Source organism: Rhopilema esculentum, chromosome 10 (assembly GCF_057945365.1).
Source record: "Rhopilema esculentum isolate cy_ngs chromosome 10, ASM5794536v1, whole genome shotgun sequence".
NCBI lineage: Eukaryota > Metazoa > Cnidaria > Scyphozoa > Rhizostomeae > Rhizostomatidae > Rhopilema > Rhopilema esculentum.
In genome coordinates, this window is record NC_142824.1 from 11,464,917 (window position 1) to 11,481,121 (window position 16,205).

The following is a 16,205-nucleotide window of genomic DNA, read 5'->3' on the forward strand; positions in this document are numbered from 1 at the left end:
TTTTGAGCAGTTGCCTGTTTTGCAATGTTCATTAAAGGGATTAAAGGGAATCATAGAACTCACTACTTCGCTTTTCAAAAAACGTGCTTTTTATTCAAAAGCAAGCGATGCCCCCCCCCCTAAAACCATATCAGATTCGATAAAATAGAAATACTTTAAGTATACAATACGATAATTTCTCAAGAATACTGAAGCTGTACAGAACTCATTGTTTTATCACAAATATGTATCATCTTTTTTAGTATGTATGGATATAAATGAGCGAGAGATTTTGCAGACACTGCATGAATGCCGTTTTACAAAACTTCTTTGAGTGCATATACCCATTATCTTATGTTATAAAATGTTGTTATTTTATAATAGAAACCACAGAGTAGAGATTACATTGTAATCTCTATTCTGTGTAGAAACTATCACAAAAAGTAAAAGACTTGAGATGGGCTATTAAAATTGTTTATGACTTTGAATAAATCTAAGTGTGTCAGCCCATTTGCGTTGGTGGAAATATCATGAATTCGCTGATTTCTGCACAATTCAAAATTGAATTGTGTGTTTGTTTTATGGACTGAAGTTTCTAAAGTTCTTCGCAATGTCCAAAACAATGTTTCTTACAAAAAAGGAATGCAGTTTTCAGGGTATTTTCATTAGAGGAGGAGGATTTGAAATCTATGTGGCCTTTTCCGTTGGAAATTTTTCGGATTTCTTATTGCGAAAATTTTTCGTTTCTTCAAAAGCTCTTATTTAAGATTTTATTTTTTGGACACTCTTTTTGCCCATTCCGTAATGATGCGGATCTAGTTGCTGCTTCTTTATAAATTTTTATTGAAAGTCTAACATGTTTTTTAAAAAAATCCATCGCCTATTCCAGTACAATGATGGCAGGAAATGCAAAAGATTTTGTCAACAGCTGGGTTGATGAGGAAGGTGAGGGCGTGAAAGAACGGTAAGTCTCGGAGGAAATCAAAAAATCCCCTTTTTATTCTCTTTAGCACTTCCTTACCAGTGAAACGAATCCTGGATAACTGGATAAAACTGTTGAATTTTGCGTGGGTGCTAGCAAGCCTTGTAATGGTGCAACCCAGAAGAAATTTCTCATACAGTTATCAAAGAATATGGACAGTTTGAGAGTTGTTGTGAGGACCTGAAAATCATTCCTGTAAAATCATTGAATTGAATTATTCTCGTTTTCATTTCCCGCCTTGAGTATGACTGAATCACGTCAGCAGATATTTAGTGAACATTGAAAATTATTGTCGACCTTCATGTTCAACGTTGTTTAAAGAAAAGCAGATACAACGTATAGTTTTATTTGCAAGCAGCAAAAGGTATGGTATTTTCTCTTTTTTGGGGAAAAATCTCGCTAGAGTCAACAAGAGCCCGTTCCTTGCCTCCTATTCATCTATTGGTACAAGCTTCCAATTTACGCACTTACAAAAGATTTTATAAAACATTTTTGATCAAATTTGGTAAAAATATTAAAAAATATACAGGCTTTAATTTCATCAGCAATTTGACCTTTATTCTGAATAAATTTTTGACAAAAAAAGACAAGGGCAAACTGTTTTAAAAATTTGGATTCATTACGGCTCTTATCCTTCCAACAAAGTTTTCGTGCAAAATTGAGACATTCTCACAGGAAGGTTTGTAGGTAAGCCATCCATTTGCTGGTATGTTTAGTCAGATTACACCTAGAAAATAATTGCAAACAGCAAAGCTTGGCCTAAAATAGCAAACCTTTTTAGACAATTCATATTGGCTATAGGTACATTTTCTTAAGGTGACAAACAATTTGTCCCGTTTCAAAAATATGATAATGTAAATAGGAAAACTAAATTAAACTAGGTACTTTCATTTTTTTCATTTAAAGACTTGCAATCTATATACGGAAGCTTGAAAACTTCCAGGGCTGTGAAACATGGTGCGAATGAAACAAAGTGTAAAGAGAAGAACACTGTACATTAGCCCATTGGTCAGACCTGGGATAATCAATGGGAGAAACACGTCAAGACCGATCAGTCCTTGGAGGCAGAAAAACGAGAGCTGGAGGCCTAAAAGAGACAAGGACGCGAAGAATGAGCTGAATGTAATTTTGAGAAAAGCGTGCAAACTTGAAGCACTGCACAGTAACACAAATGAGAAAAAATGTATAAATCTCTCAGGACGATTTAGGCGGTTCAGGCCGTCAAGAGTAAGTTTCCTTTTCATCAATTGATTCTCAAAGATTCATTATCACTAATTGCATTTATCATAAAGCATAAATTCTCAGAAATGAAATGCTCTCAAATTTTAGCTAGAACTCTGCACTGAAGGGCTCGGGCCCAGGGGTGATTTAAAAACTAGACCCCCAAAAAATTTCTGTGGTCTCGTCCTTCAGTCTCTCGGAGAACTAGGGAAACGCCCTTTTTAGCTACAATTGTTGAAAAAGTTGTTTAAGGATTTTCTCTGCGATAAACTTACAGGCGTTGATTCCATATAAGTAGCTAAAACAGTAGCTTTTTCAATGTCAATTGATTCCATATAAGTAGCTAAAACAGTAGCTTTTTCAATGTCAATTGATTCCATATAAGTAGCTAAAACAGTAGCTTTTTCAATGTCAATTGATTCCATATAAGTAGCTAAAACAGTAGCTTTTTCAATGTCAATATATCTTATTACATTATTGCGGGCCCAATCGAAGCACGGGCCCCGGACCTTTTGTCCCTCCTAACCCCTCTTTCGACGTCCCTGCTGAAGGGTAGAGTCCAGGATATATATTTAGACCACGCTCTTTTATATTACAAATAGACAAACTTCTTATATTACTAACTTTCACCAGGAAATACCAGGATAACCTGATATACCCCTACATCCATTCCCAGATGAATTAGGAGGACAACACTTCGGTAGAAGAGACGCTGTGGTTATTATCTTGGGCAAAATACCAAATTACATTTCATCCGACCTCAGAGAATGAAGCGTCGGATCATGATCAACCTGATCTGGTTTATGAGTAACTGAAATAAGAATTTTTGGCAGCAAAAAATGTACCGATCGATTATTGAAAACTCCTCATTATGTTTCAAAATAAAGTCCTCAAAGTATCTTTGTTAAAGCGACAACAACAAATCGAAATTTGACGTGTTTTTAATCAAAGTTACCAGTAACTTAAGGCTTTCAAGGTAAGAATTTAGGCTGAATAATTTTTTGTCATATCCTATTACTTTAGGACGCCCTGAAAGAAATACGCAAATATCAGAGAGCTGTGTACCATCTCATTCCAAGAATTTCCTTTCAACGACTAGTAAAACAGATTACATCATATATAAGCAAGGAAATGCGTTTCAAGACCGATGCATTACTGGCATTGCAAGAAGCATCCGAGAGCTATTTAGTTGGACTGTTCAAGGACACAAATCTATGCGCTCTGCATGGCGGCAGAGTAACTGTGATGCAAAAGGATCTCCATTTAGCAATGAGAATACGCGGTGAAAAGTTGCTATAGTCACGAGAATCCTATAATCTAGATGCTTAAAAATGGTAGTTCCAGAGCAATACAGGATGGAGCATTGAATCACTATTGAATCGATTCTCGTAGCCCCAGCCCATCCTTATTTGTTCATATTTCCGTTTTGGAATCTCCGTTCCGTTTCAGATTTGATTTACTGTCTAATAGTTGCGTTAAAAACATTTTTTAGATGGGCCTAAGTGATCTTAGAAGGTTTTCAGCACAAAGATATAGATTGCGGTTTTTGCATAGTGCTAAAGTCAGGCAAGTAGTTTCTGTCACCTTGCATTATCATCATAAATACAAAAATTACTTTAGTGGAGCCACAAAGTAGAAAAACATCCTATTTTACCTGAAAGAAAACACTATACTATTCAGTCAGACCCAAAAGATTTACGCAAAAATATACCCCTGCATCAAACATGGCACTAGGTATGTTTCTGCTTAAACGTTATGAAGTCTGATATCGTATCATCCCTCAGGATTGCCTTTTGGACCCTGAGCTCCCTGTTATGCAACTGCTAATAATATTTGTAGTTTGTTATGTTTTATTGAATTTTTGCTATTAACATTCACACTTCCTAAATTTGATGACGGGAAGTAATTTGATTAATCTTAGGGCACTCATGTATTGATTAATTTATTGCTCTTTGCAGTTTTTGGAGTTAGCATTAAATGTATTGGTTATCGTAAAGAGAATAATCTTAAAAAACGCACAAACTTGTGTCTCATTTCTGCGATTTCAGATCTTTTTATAAATGTATTTGAAATCGTTCAGCTCCTCTAAGATGTTTTCGTAACGAAATTTTAATAATTATTATAATTTGCATTTCTTTCTGTCTTCCTTATGATATACGGACTCTACATTCTAATGACTAAATATATTGACCAGTCAATTGAACGAGTAACTTTACTTAGGTGTATCAGTTTTGCAAGGAAATTGGCATCTAATCTCAGAGCCAGCAACAAAAAGATAAATGAAAAACTTTGCAAAATTTGCCGGTGGCCTTTGAATACATAAACTACAATTTGTCAAAACTTTCTGACAATTAAAGCTGTTAAGAAACAAACACCATTTCACGTAAACTGAAAAATTTGAAAGATGACTGTAAATTATAAAGCTCAAATGAATGAGAATAGAATAATCACTATAACTTAGAAAAATTGCAACTAATTATAAAAACTCTGTCCAACTTAATATAGTTCCATACAAAAAGATCAGATTTTACTATCTTTACTGACTTTTTTAAACTTAAATTTCTTGAATTTCTGACTTATGCTTATATTTTCATTAGTAGTTGGAGATCGTTCGCGCTTTCTTTCCGAAAGATCTTGGATAGTTGAAGGCTTTGAACTTCGAAAACTAAATTCCTTTTCAGTAATAGAAATGGGTTTGTTGGCTACACTTAAAGTGCAATTTTTCTCTTTGCTTAAATGTTGAGTTGGGCCTTCTTGGTTTAAGGAAAAAGGCCAAGCATCTTCTATGGTTTCATCCAAATCTTCCTCTGACGCGAAGATATTGGGATAGTGGTTCAAATTCGAAGGCAGTATAACTTGATTTGAATCAGAGTCACTTTCTGAATTTGCTTGACCTGCAGGAAATTCTTTGCATGACGTATAAGCGGATTCATTTTCCATTTGATTAAAGCCGATGGTAAATTCGTCACTGGAGTTTGTCAGGCGTGTGAAAGTACCTGTATAACTTGGGACACTTTTGTTTCTGTTGCTATCGTTATCATCCCTGATAACAGGGGTATTCACGTCCAGTGCCATAGGGGTGTCAAATATTTCATTATGTGTAACTAGTCCTTTCAAAGCATAGAGAGTATTGTTTTGCGATTCGCACAAACTGCTTGGGGAACTCCTCAATATTTCTGTAGGAAAGGAGTTCTCTGTGCTGTTACTGATCCCGTCAACAGGATTCGTTGTTGCTAAAAAATTATCAACTAAAGGATTCTCCTCTATCTCTTCCGCCCCTACCTCTTCTCTCCTTCTACCTCCTGTCTCGGAGCCATCAGCTACAGATCCGGGTCTTTCGATCACCTCGGTTCTGCATTCACCAATCTCTTCTCGGTTGTCATTTCTGATAAGACTTTGTCTTTCTTCTTCTGATTCTAAAACCCGTTGTAGGATATCACCGAGTTTCAATTTACTAAGAACAATACGAGCTTGTTTTGCGTATTCGGCATCTGGATCCTGTGTTGGGAAGAACCGGTTATAACATGAAATATTCTATATCAATCGCTACAATGTCAGCTAAAAAGTTACTTTGCTTTCACTCATTGAGTCAGTACAGACTTAATATGGGAGTCGAAAATGCAGATTTACTGAGATGTGAGTTCAGGTTGCAGGTGGAACAACATTTACTGTCCGGTTACCTACAACAAACCAACTAATATGTCAAGATTCCTGCTAAAAATTTTCAATATCACGCCCTCTTATGTAACAAGCTAACACATCCTTATTCGTCCCCTTCCGAGTTCTCATCGAAATTCGAACTAGCTAGCAGTTATTGAGTCCACTTCTTTACAATGGTTCAGCAAACATAGGAAAATGAATCAGAAAACTTGTTTTACCTTTGGAAATGATGTATGCAGCGGATTGAGTCCCTTTCCCAGTATTCCTGAACTTTGCATTGACGACTCCATGATGCAAACTGCAACAACAGCATCTTGCACTGTCACTTCTTTGTGGTATAAGAGTCGCGCGTGAGCTTGGGCTATTCGAATCAAACTTTCGAGAAGGCGCAAAGTTGTTCTCGCTGCATTTCGTAAATCTGCTGATCTCTGAGCAGCATAGTACGAGCTAAGAATCCTATAACAAGAATAGATATTTCATTTACATTTGGTATAGTGTGGACTACAATGTTTATGAAATTAAATTGATGGAAGATTTTTAATCAATGATTCAAAAGAATACAAAGATGGCAAACAGCGGCTAGTTGTGTGATCTCAGTCTGGAATCCGTTGTTTAAGACCACTCTTTACAATGTAAATCGGTGGCGTAAAAGGGGTCAGTTTTAGTACAGGTGAAATAGTCATCACTTCAAGTGCTGCAACAATGACGAGTTCATTGGTTGCAATTATACACCTTCCCACAAATATGTAACAGTATTGACGTATTCTAATCTAAAGAAGGCGTTAAAGAAAAGGGTATTCATGAATGTCTTGAGATTTAGCAAAATCATAATTGGTGTTTAGCTTCAAGAGAAAGAACCTATAAGCATGGAAGGGGGTAACATGTTCTAAGGCTTCTAGCTCTTGGTTGTAGCAGTTTTTCTCCTCCGCTATCTCCGCCTAATTTTTTAAACTAAAGAAACAGGCGTTTTTAAAAATGCTATTAGAGACTGCAAATTCTTCTCGGATTTTGAAATAATAGCCTCCGTAGGGTTCAAATCCCTAATACCATTTTCTTTCAATCTCAAGAGTATAAAGAGAGTATGATGCAGAAAGTATGCACTTTTTGACTGTATGATCACCTGGTGAAGACTTCTCAGCAGCTGCGGGTAAGGCATCATACTTATAAAATTTAAGGGCAAGATAACCTACCTATTGCTGTCCGGAGTCAGCGATGGCTTTTTAGTCTTCACGTAGCAAAAATACGCCTGCATTCGGTCGATGGACCAGATTTCTTTTTTGGTCATATTGTTATGTAAGCCAGGTCGAGTTCCATGTAATACAAACGAAGACACTATCCTGCAATCCGAGGTAAGTATTGTTTTGCAATATAGTAATGAAAAGTAATCTGAAACAATTTGCAATCTTACTTGAAAGCTCATCGGATGTCCGACAATGCCTAACATTTTAACGTATCTAATATCCAAAATATATTGTTTGCCAGAAATTTCAGAAATATTTTTTATACAATATAGGTAGTAGCATCAACACCCGTTACAGGGCTTATCAGACACTCAGTCTAACGGCTTATCAGACACGTACTAACGCTCAGTCTAACGTAAAATTTGTTGCAGGGAATTTAAATTAAAACATTCAAAACTCTTTGATACATCATTTAATACATATGTTAGTTTAGTGCCTCTCTAACGAAGATATTGTCCCTGTTTTGAAATAGACAACACAAATAGATGTTGTCTTACAGTGTCCTTTAGATGCATATTGAATCTAGGCAAAAGTCAATTACACAAAAAGGCTCTATTACTTAAAAAAATATTCCCTTGAAAGGAAACATGCGTTCTTACATAATACATATTTATGTCAGTACTGTCCATCAAACACTTGAGGATATCATTTACATAAATACTCTTGAAAAATAAATAACCTTTATATTATAAAGTATAAAAAGAAAATCCTACTTATCCCAATCTTCATTTCTGTTGTCCAGTAAAACCAACACTATGTCAAATCGACTGAGCAAAGGGCTTGCCAATGCCACATTAACACTCAAAGGTTCTTCACTGTCATAATTTCCTTTGGGATTTGTTGCTGCCAAAATGGTAGCTCTGGTATTAAGCTTGCAGACAAGTCCAGCTTTTGCTACACTTATCGTCTGTTGTTCCATTGCTTCATGAATGGCTGAAAAAATAACACTTGGATGCACTTGCAGTTCCAGTCAAACTTTGGTTGGTAGAAAACCACAAAGAAGAGACATTTACAAATATGCCACAAGGAAGAGACATTTTAAAGGTCATCTGCAACAAAATGTTGTTCCCTCCAACGGTTCAACTTTCAAAATTACAAATCCAACTTATTAAATCATTGATGTAACACATTGGTTTAACCAAATGATTAACTAAAGCCTCAGCTGTTTCCATCCTAGGCTAAAAAATAATTCTAAATGACTGGAAAAAATGAAGGAAATGCCCAATAGTTAAGAAAAAAAATCATCTACAACAAGTAAAGCATAGCAAAATTGTAGTTTTATGGATATTTTTTATACAATGTCTATTAAAAGGTGAATAATTGAACTTAAACCCAAGGTTGCTTATTAGCAGTTTTTTAACAAGGAGAAAACTCATTGGAGAAACTTGTGTAAAAACATAAGAAAGACAAGCCAGCTGCAAATGTTTCACTGTGAAATGAAATGCTTTATCCACCTACAGGCTTTATCATGTTCCCTGATGCAGTTAAACTCGTCAATGCAGCAGAGACCTCCATCAGCAAGAACTAGTGCCCCAGCCTCTAGTTGCCATTCCCCTAAATCTTTAACAGCAGTAACAGTCAATCCTGCACTTGTAGTGCCAATTCCAGTTGTAAGCACAGATCGAGGCATCAGCTTAGTTGCATATTTAAGAAACTGTGATTTCCCAGTGCCTGAAATTGAGCTATAGTGCTAATTAAATATACATAAAAATATCTTTGTGGCTGTAAAGAAGGCCTCATACAGGACTAACTAGGATAATAAAAAGCAAGTATTATTACAAAGAACAGCAAATACTTTGCAAATTACTCTAACTTAATAGATGCACTCGCCTGATGGTCTTTTTATAAACCTTGCAGTCAGAATTTTTCTCCATGTAACAATGAAAAGCATCATTATTTAATTGTTTGAAGGCAGGCACCATGAACAAAATGTCTTCAAATGATGTGTTTCTGTGATACAAACTCAGTTACTGACACAATGAAAATGGCAAGTTACCTGGATCTCCAACCAGTAGCAAATGTGATTCACCTCTTACTCTCGTGCCACTTTTACTGAGTCTCTGAATTCCTCCTATTAACGTGAGGGCTACAGACAACTTAACAAGATAAAGACCAAATATCTGTGGACAAAATGATGCAAGTATCTCGTTTCTTCCTTTAAGAGGATACAGTTTGTGCCGTTCCCAAAAGTCATCAAACTCTCTTTTTATTTCATCAGTTAGAATGACAGAAGAACTTTGATTATTGTTTACCACCAAATTGTTGGCTCTCAAAACCAATTCAATTTCACATTTTGTCTGCAAAAAAGAGATTAGATAACAGATTATAAATGATAAATATATGGCTATTTGCCATGCAAAATATTCAGACTAAATGTTTTAATTTTCACCTATTGCTGGATTCTTTTTTGGAGATAAGATAACCATGTTGAAAAAAGTATCTAAAGATGAAATATTTAAATTCCATTAATAATTCAAATAAGAGGGCCATATTTTGATGCTAAGATCAGAACTTTACTTTTTGACTGAAATGACAGTTATGTACTGTTTTAAAATGCTTCAAAATTCTAAGCTGAACAATTCAGTGCACTAGAAAATAAGACTGTTAACAAAACAGTACATCTTACATCATTATATATTGGTTTCCATCTCCTGTGTACAATTCCATAAATTGTTACATCATCACCTGGTTTGCAAGTATCAACCAGATCATCTTCCAACACAACCCACATAGTGCGAGGTATTGTACCTACAGCAAGCTTCTGGACCTGTTCTTGAATCTTTATTTCTTGATAATCTTTGAAGCTAGATTGTCTGGTTTCTTTCTTGTTAAAGTTAGAAAACTTAATTGAATTACATCCTTCTGGTGATGGGCAACTGTTGGGTCCAGGCATTGTAAAATATTGAGAAAAATCAGCCTCAGTTGTAAAAACATGTTTACATTTGTTGCACATGTATTCCTTTTCAAATTCCAACAATTTGGCCATGCTTGTTCTTATGACAGTTCCTAAAGGAGCAGATTTATGAAAGAGTAAAATAAACAGGAAAACATATTCACATTATTAACTTATTGTTTAAAATCAAAGAATTTTGCGAATATATTTGCCTTCCAGAAGTAGATTATTTCAACAAAAAAGATGTAGTTATTGATAAAAGGATAGGTCTTGCCATAACCTGCCACAAAGGAGGAGGGTATATGGAGGCATTTTGTGAAATCATAGCAAGTTTCGATTGCGGTGGTACAACACTTTTGATAGGGTAATGTATAAAAAATTAACAAGGAGGTCTCTTGGGGGGGGGGGGGGAGGTGATTGCCAAAACAATAGCAAAGAGCAAAGAATGGTTTTTTAAGCATTTTTGAGGATGCTTTCAAGAAAAAATTATTAAAAAATGTAAAACAGAGCACATAGAGTTCCTTTGGAGCTCGTTTTATGGAGTAACTTTATTCAATTTCGATTGGAGTAAGGCCTGCTTCACATAGGTAGGTATGTAGTATAGAACATACCTGAAACAGCAAGAAATGAGCCAACATCTTCACTTTTTGGAATGTTAACTCTTGTTAGTTCCGGGCAAATAGGCAAATTGGAGAATCTAGCGTGGACATTTGATTTAATCGACAAATTTTTGTTTTGTTCTTGTTCGGGAATAGAATGCACCACATCAGCATGAGCATCTTTTAATGCCTCGTTGAAAACTGGAAGAAATTGCAATGGTTTTTTCAAAAGCAATTGTCCAACATGCATGTTTATGTCAAAAAACTCTAATGCGTTGATATTTAATGCATAATGTTGGGAACTACTTGGGGCGGCTAGAACTTGAATAATGTCCTCGTGGTGGTATTGCTCTAGGAAACTCTTGAAAACAACTGCAGCTTCTTTTCTGTCCTCCTCCAATCCATTCTCTTCCTGTGTGCATCTAGGCATAATGTTTCTCAATCTTCTTCACTGTAACCAGTATTTTTCAAAAAACTATCGTCATCAAACAGCACAATAACAGTTAAAAAAAATCAGGCCTAGCCGTTTACCCGCCAAAACAACGAAGGAAACCGAGACTGCGCCAACGCATAACTGAAGTTCCCACCAGCGCAGCATTATGTTCTCTAGGGTTTGGGCTTGGGGTATATTTGATATCAGCCCCTTGGGCGCGCCAACAGCCCCGCAACCCAGGTACTGGTGTGCAAAAATCTCTCAGATGTGCCAGGCGCGCCAGAACTATTAATTTTCACTGGATTTAATTTGAATAACGATACCATTTATCCTTTATGGGTGTGCGTGCACCAATGCCATGCTCTGCGTACTGGATATCAGCTTCCAATAGCTTTATACTCGGTCAATTAATTTTTCGATCCAGCACCTTTGTTCTACATAGACCACCTCTCGGTTAATGGGAAGAGTTTACTCATTTCTTACTTTTCAACTTTGATATTCTCCGTCCTCCCTAAAATAAATTCGATGAAGAAGTAAAAAAGATAATATTAAGCTTTACATTTTTTATTTTTTTATTTCATCAGCCTTAAATTTCTTTTTTGGTGTTAGGAACGTAGCCAATTGATGGGACAGTGGCTCCAGCTTTTGCCTTTTCTAAACGTAGGGTTTTCGCCCCTTCTTTGTCAGCAGAAAATTTTGCCATCAGATTGTAAACACTATTTTATCTAGACTGAGTTGCTATAATTTTCCACTTTAATTTGTATTCCACTTGTATTGTGTAGGGCAAGGAGGCAACGGGGGCAAGAGCAACTGCCCCCGCCGTAAGCACACCTCTTTGTAACAAGCCCGGTGAATATCCAGCCCACGCCAGTTAAGAATTTTTGTACCCAGTCAATCTTAAGTTGCCTTTTTGGCACGACATCCCATTCCCTGCCAATTCAGGACATAGTTTGCTGTCTCTGCCACATTTACCTCTATCATATACCATACAATATTGTCCTTATCAAACAAAAAGCAGGAGTGGCGGCATGGGGGGGCAAGGGGGGGCTTTAGCCCCCCCTAGATTTTTGTTAGCCCCCCCGTCGGCAGCCAATCAATTTTTGCTTTCTCAATACCGTCGGCACTTGATGGATGTCACCCGGTTTACATGTTGTTTAAATGACATAAATAATCGAGGAGAAAACTGCACTGGCTGGTTTATGGTTTTCTCAAAGGCTTTCTTCGGCAATTTTATTATCAAAGTGGCATTATATCCTGTCGCTTCCGTGATAGCTGTGACATTGTTTCATGATGCTCCCTCGCATGACCCACAATACCATGGTGCTCCTCTCGGTTGAAATTCCTGTTGCTGCTTGGAATTCATGCGAAACGTGCAGATGCTTGATTTGGATCATGTTTTGGACCGTTTCAAGGAAATTTACCCTAACAACAGCAAAATCACGCTGTCATAAATAAAGTCTTTAATTAATTTTCTTCTTAAAGTGTATATCACCTCAATTGCAAACTTTGCGATCCCTTACTATACTTGATGCGCTGTTTACGAAAATCGAATTGATAATTTGCTATTTCTTTTGCTTTTCCTGTTTCATGCGCGCAAAAGTGGCATTTTGCCCTGTCTGGCGAGCACCAAACCGCGCCAAAAAGGGGACTGGATCATAGTCTTTTTGTGACGTAGAAACCAGAACCAAAGTAAAACGTACTGAGAATATTAAATGGTATATTTAGAGATGTGGATGGACATAATAAGCATACAAGGATCGTCAATGAAGTTTATGCGATTTATTCATTCATCAATTTGCTTTCTTTGCAATCAGCCTGCAATATTTTCCTCCCTCCGCATTCCTATCAGCTTATTTTTATTTGCAATCAGTCAGACCTGACCTACCCTGATCTGAGTCATATGAAGTCGAACCTGTCCTCACACAACCAGAAATTATCCGGAATGAATTTACTTTAGTTCCTAAAAACGGATTTAGTCGATAACATAGTCCTAGACGGGCCTAAATAAGCATATTTCTTATTTCTGCATCCACACCGCATCAGCCATTCGTTCATCAGCGTAAGCTTCTAAGCACCCAGCTTCGACGTTTTCAGTCCCCGCATGCTCATAATCTAAACTTTCATCCACTAATTCGTGATCTATAAAGGAACTAGGATTTGACGAGATGTTGGATGCTACGGAATCAGAGTCGGCCATAATTTATTTCGCAAGGTTTCGAAAGACGTTCTGGTTTCTACGTCATGAAAGACTAAAGCCTAGACTTCTATAACATGCGCGGATTGGAGGCAAGAATTAGAGACTTTAGGGGCCTTTTTCGAGGGCTTGCGTTGCTCAAAACGCTTTTTAAATTTGATATTTGAACTCAGCGCAGTTGTTTCAGTTGGTTTAATCTCTATCCTAAATTAGGTGATATGCACTTTAAGGGATTCTCTTTTCGTTTCAAGACATTATTATTGCCAATGAAAACATTTCGATCATGAGCTCATTTTGCGTAATAAATTTTTCAAAAAGCACTTCTTGTCCTTTTTGTAAAATAAAGTATTTTTTTTAAAAAAACCAAGATTCTTCAATAGCGATCGTATAATCAGCAGCAACCAACAACTACAAAATGACGACTTCATTTAACGACAACTTCGACTGGACTGGACTTGCACTCAACGAACATACGCTTTTAACAACATGAGTGACGCACACAAAACCCTAATGACACAAATTAACGGCAAATGAACTAATAACAACTAAAAAGAGATGGCACGATGACAAACTTAATTACTGACGCAAACACGATGCACGACAGACAAAACTAGTTGTATAACATTACTCCCTCCTTCAAAGACAAGCCTCCTGGCTTGAATTATTCAGAGAGAGAAATGCAAATAGAACAACAAACAAAACAAGAAATTTAAAATACAGTTAGTTAGTTCACAATACAGCTACTTCATGTAATATCTCTAAGCGGTTCTCCGTAGTCTCTTTTCAAATGTCCGTGTTTCCAATCAAGTTTGTGTTTCTCTTGGAGGGATTCCTTTTTATTAGCCATTTGTTGTCTTTCATGACAAATCTCTTTTCCAAGCGAAGAAACGTGCTCGTAAGATTCCATCTGATTCTGCCCTTGCGTTTCATAAGAATGATTAGGCACTGATGGAACAACATCAAACTTATAGGGCATTGTCCAATCCTTGAGTTCTCGATTTAATTCCCTCAAGTCCCTCATTTTGGCTTCAAGTCCATCCAGTGCGTTCTGAAAATTTGATACATACTGCGGGATCCCAAACTTGATACTGTCTTTGACGTCACTAGCCTGGGCATATCGCCTGTCCCAGCAGTATTTTGAAACGTGGCCTATTCGTAAGCAGCTGTAACAAATAGGCCGTCCGTCCTCCCCTCTGTATACGTTTGTGCGGTTGGCGAAGGGGTTTCTTGCTTTTTCTTCAGCCAGCCTTATCTTTTCAGCCATATAAGCGATTACTTCTGTGACGATCTCTAATAAAATATCTTTCGATTGCTCCAACGACATCTTTTTTCAGCTCCAAATGAAGGTCGCGAGTTGTCACGTCGTGGTCACCAATGTAAAATAAAGTATTTTTTTTAAAAAAACCAAGATTCTTCAATAGCGATCGTATAATCAGCAGCAACCAACAACTACAAAATGACGACTTCATTTAACGACAACTTCGACTGGACTGGACTTGCACTCAACGAACATACGCTTTTAACAACATGAGTGACGCACACAAAACCCTAATGACACAAATTAACGGCAAATGAACTAATAACAACTAAAAAGAGATGGCACGATGACAAACTTAATTACTGACGCAAACACGATGCACGACAGACAAAACTAGTTGTATAACATTTTTCATCAACTATTTTTCAATTGCATTGTTCAACGCATAGCTTGCGACAAACAAATGGTTTAGAGAAAAACATTGATTAACTTCTTCCACCATAGATAGGAAGAAATATTCAACAATAGGCAATATTTGCGCATTAAGTTTCTAACAAGGCACAAATTGCCGAGAAAATCTGGTGGACTCCGACACAGGTTGGAAAGTGGGGGATGGGCAGGGGGCAAGGGAGAATTTTGCACCCACAACAAAAAATTTTGGAAAAATGCTCTATTGCTTTGTAAAAAAGTGGGGGCCATGACCCTTCGGTGCCCCTTCATTGGAGGTGCTTTCAGGGGCGTCGCGACTGGGGGGTTGTCATACCCACCCCAATAGTATCTCAATAGGAAATTTCAGGTAAAATCCGCTCGGTGGAAGAAACGCTTTAGGTATTTCAGAGACCTTCCTGTCATAAAATCAATAAAGGATCAAGCAATCTTAGGTAAAATTGTGCCTCGTGTTCATTTCTCCTAAAGTTTCTCAGTAGAAGCGTCAACTGCAATTCACTATGAGCTCCACATTCAAAAGGCATGCTAAGATGGGGAGAGGGATCTTAATTTAGAAGTAACTGACAACCTGGTATTTTTCAAGACCACGGCGAAATTGTTGTTTTTATCTGCTGTAAAAAAGTTTTGCAAAAAGACAATAATTTTCAATGGGATTAGGAGGATTGCTTTAGTGGAATCTGCTTAAAAGAGTGCATTTTCCAAGAAACTAGAAGCATCACAATTCGAAAATGTCCTCCCCCTTCGGCGGCAACCATGGTGCCGCCTCAGGTAGTAACTATATATTTTGCCCGTCCCGATATAGAGATTTGACAAGACTATTAGGAAAGTCGGTTATCTTACAGAGTTAAATTGACAAAATGTATTGCAGAGGTTTGTGGCACCAGCTAAAAAGTTGCAGGCAATAATTTTTTAATCAGGTAAATTTGCATTCCACACCCCCCCCCCCCCCCAATATATTTTCTTTTCTGTCGGCAATTTGACACATCCAGCGTCGGCAGTTACGGAGAATATAAACTTCGGCACCTTGAAGGTTTGTCTCTAGCGCCACCCCTGACAAAAAGCAAACAGGTATCACAAAATTAGTCCTGCTATTTCTGGTGGTTGACAAAGTTTTACTGTCTTTCCCCTCCTGAGAATAGATGAGAAGCCAAAGTTTTTTATATTCATTTCACATTCATTCAAAGCATCAAAGACTTTTCAAAGGTGGTGGTCTGTGTGATTGCCGAAGTTTTCCTGGGGAAATTACTGTTTTGATCATGTGTTGGTCACGTGGGTAGCCCAGACCGGTTTGACCAGTG

At 37.2% G+C, this 16,205-nt stretch overlaps 2 protein-coding genes across 2 annotated transcripts; one reads left to right on the top strand and one right to left on the bottom strand.

Annotated features, from left to right (window-relative positions):
* The first annotated feature begins 509 nt into the window (after positions 1 to 509).
* Positions 510 to 4,208, top strand: LOC135687193 (histone H3.4). Its single transcript, XM_065203701.2, has 2 exons — positions 510 to 2,188; positions 3,206 to 4,208. Exons 1-2 carry the CDS (start codon positions 1,916 to 1,918, stop codon positions 3,479 to 3,481), a joined length of 549 nt encoding a protein of 182 aa, XP_065059773.2. The 5' UTR covers positions 510 to 1,915; the 3' UTR covers positions 3,482 to 4,208.
* Positions 4,209 to 4,220: 12 nt separating this feature from the next.
* On the bottom strand, positions 4,221 to 12,019 carry LOC135685085 (DNA helicase MCM9). Its single transcript, XM_065200891.2, has 8 exons — positions 10,588 to 12,019; positions 9,710 to 10,089; positions 9,080 to 9,380; positions 8,542 to 8,754; positions 7,797 to 8,016; positions 7,033 to 7,179; positions 6,061 to 6,298; positions 4,221 to 5,680 (listed from the first exon to the last, which is right to left on the bottom strand). Exons 1-8 carry the CDS (start codon positions 11,003 to 11,005, stop codon positions 4,703 to 4,705), a joined length of 2,895 nt encoding a protein of 964 aa, XP_065056963.2. The 5' UTR covers positions 11,006 to 12,019; the 3' UTR covers positions 4,221 to 4,702.
* Positions 12,020 to 16,205: the final 4,186 nt, after the last annotated feature.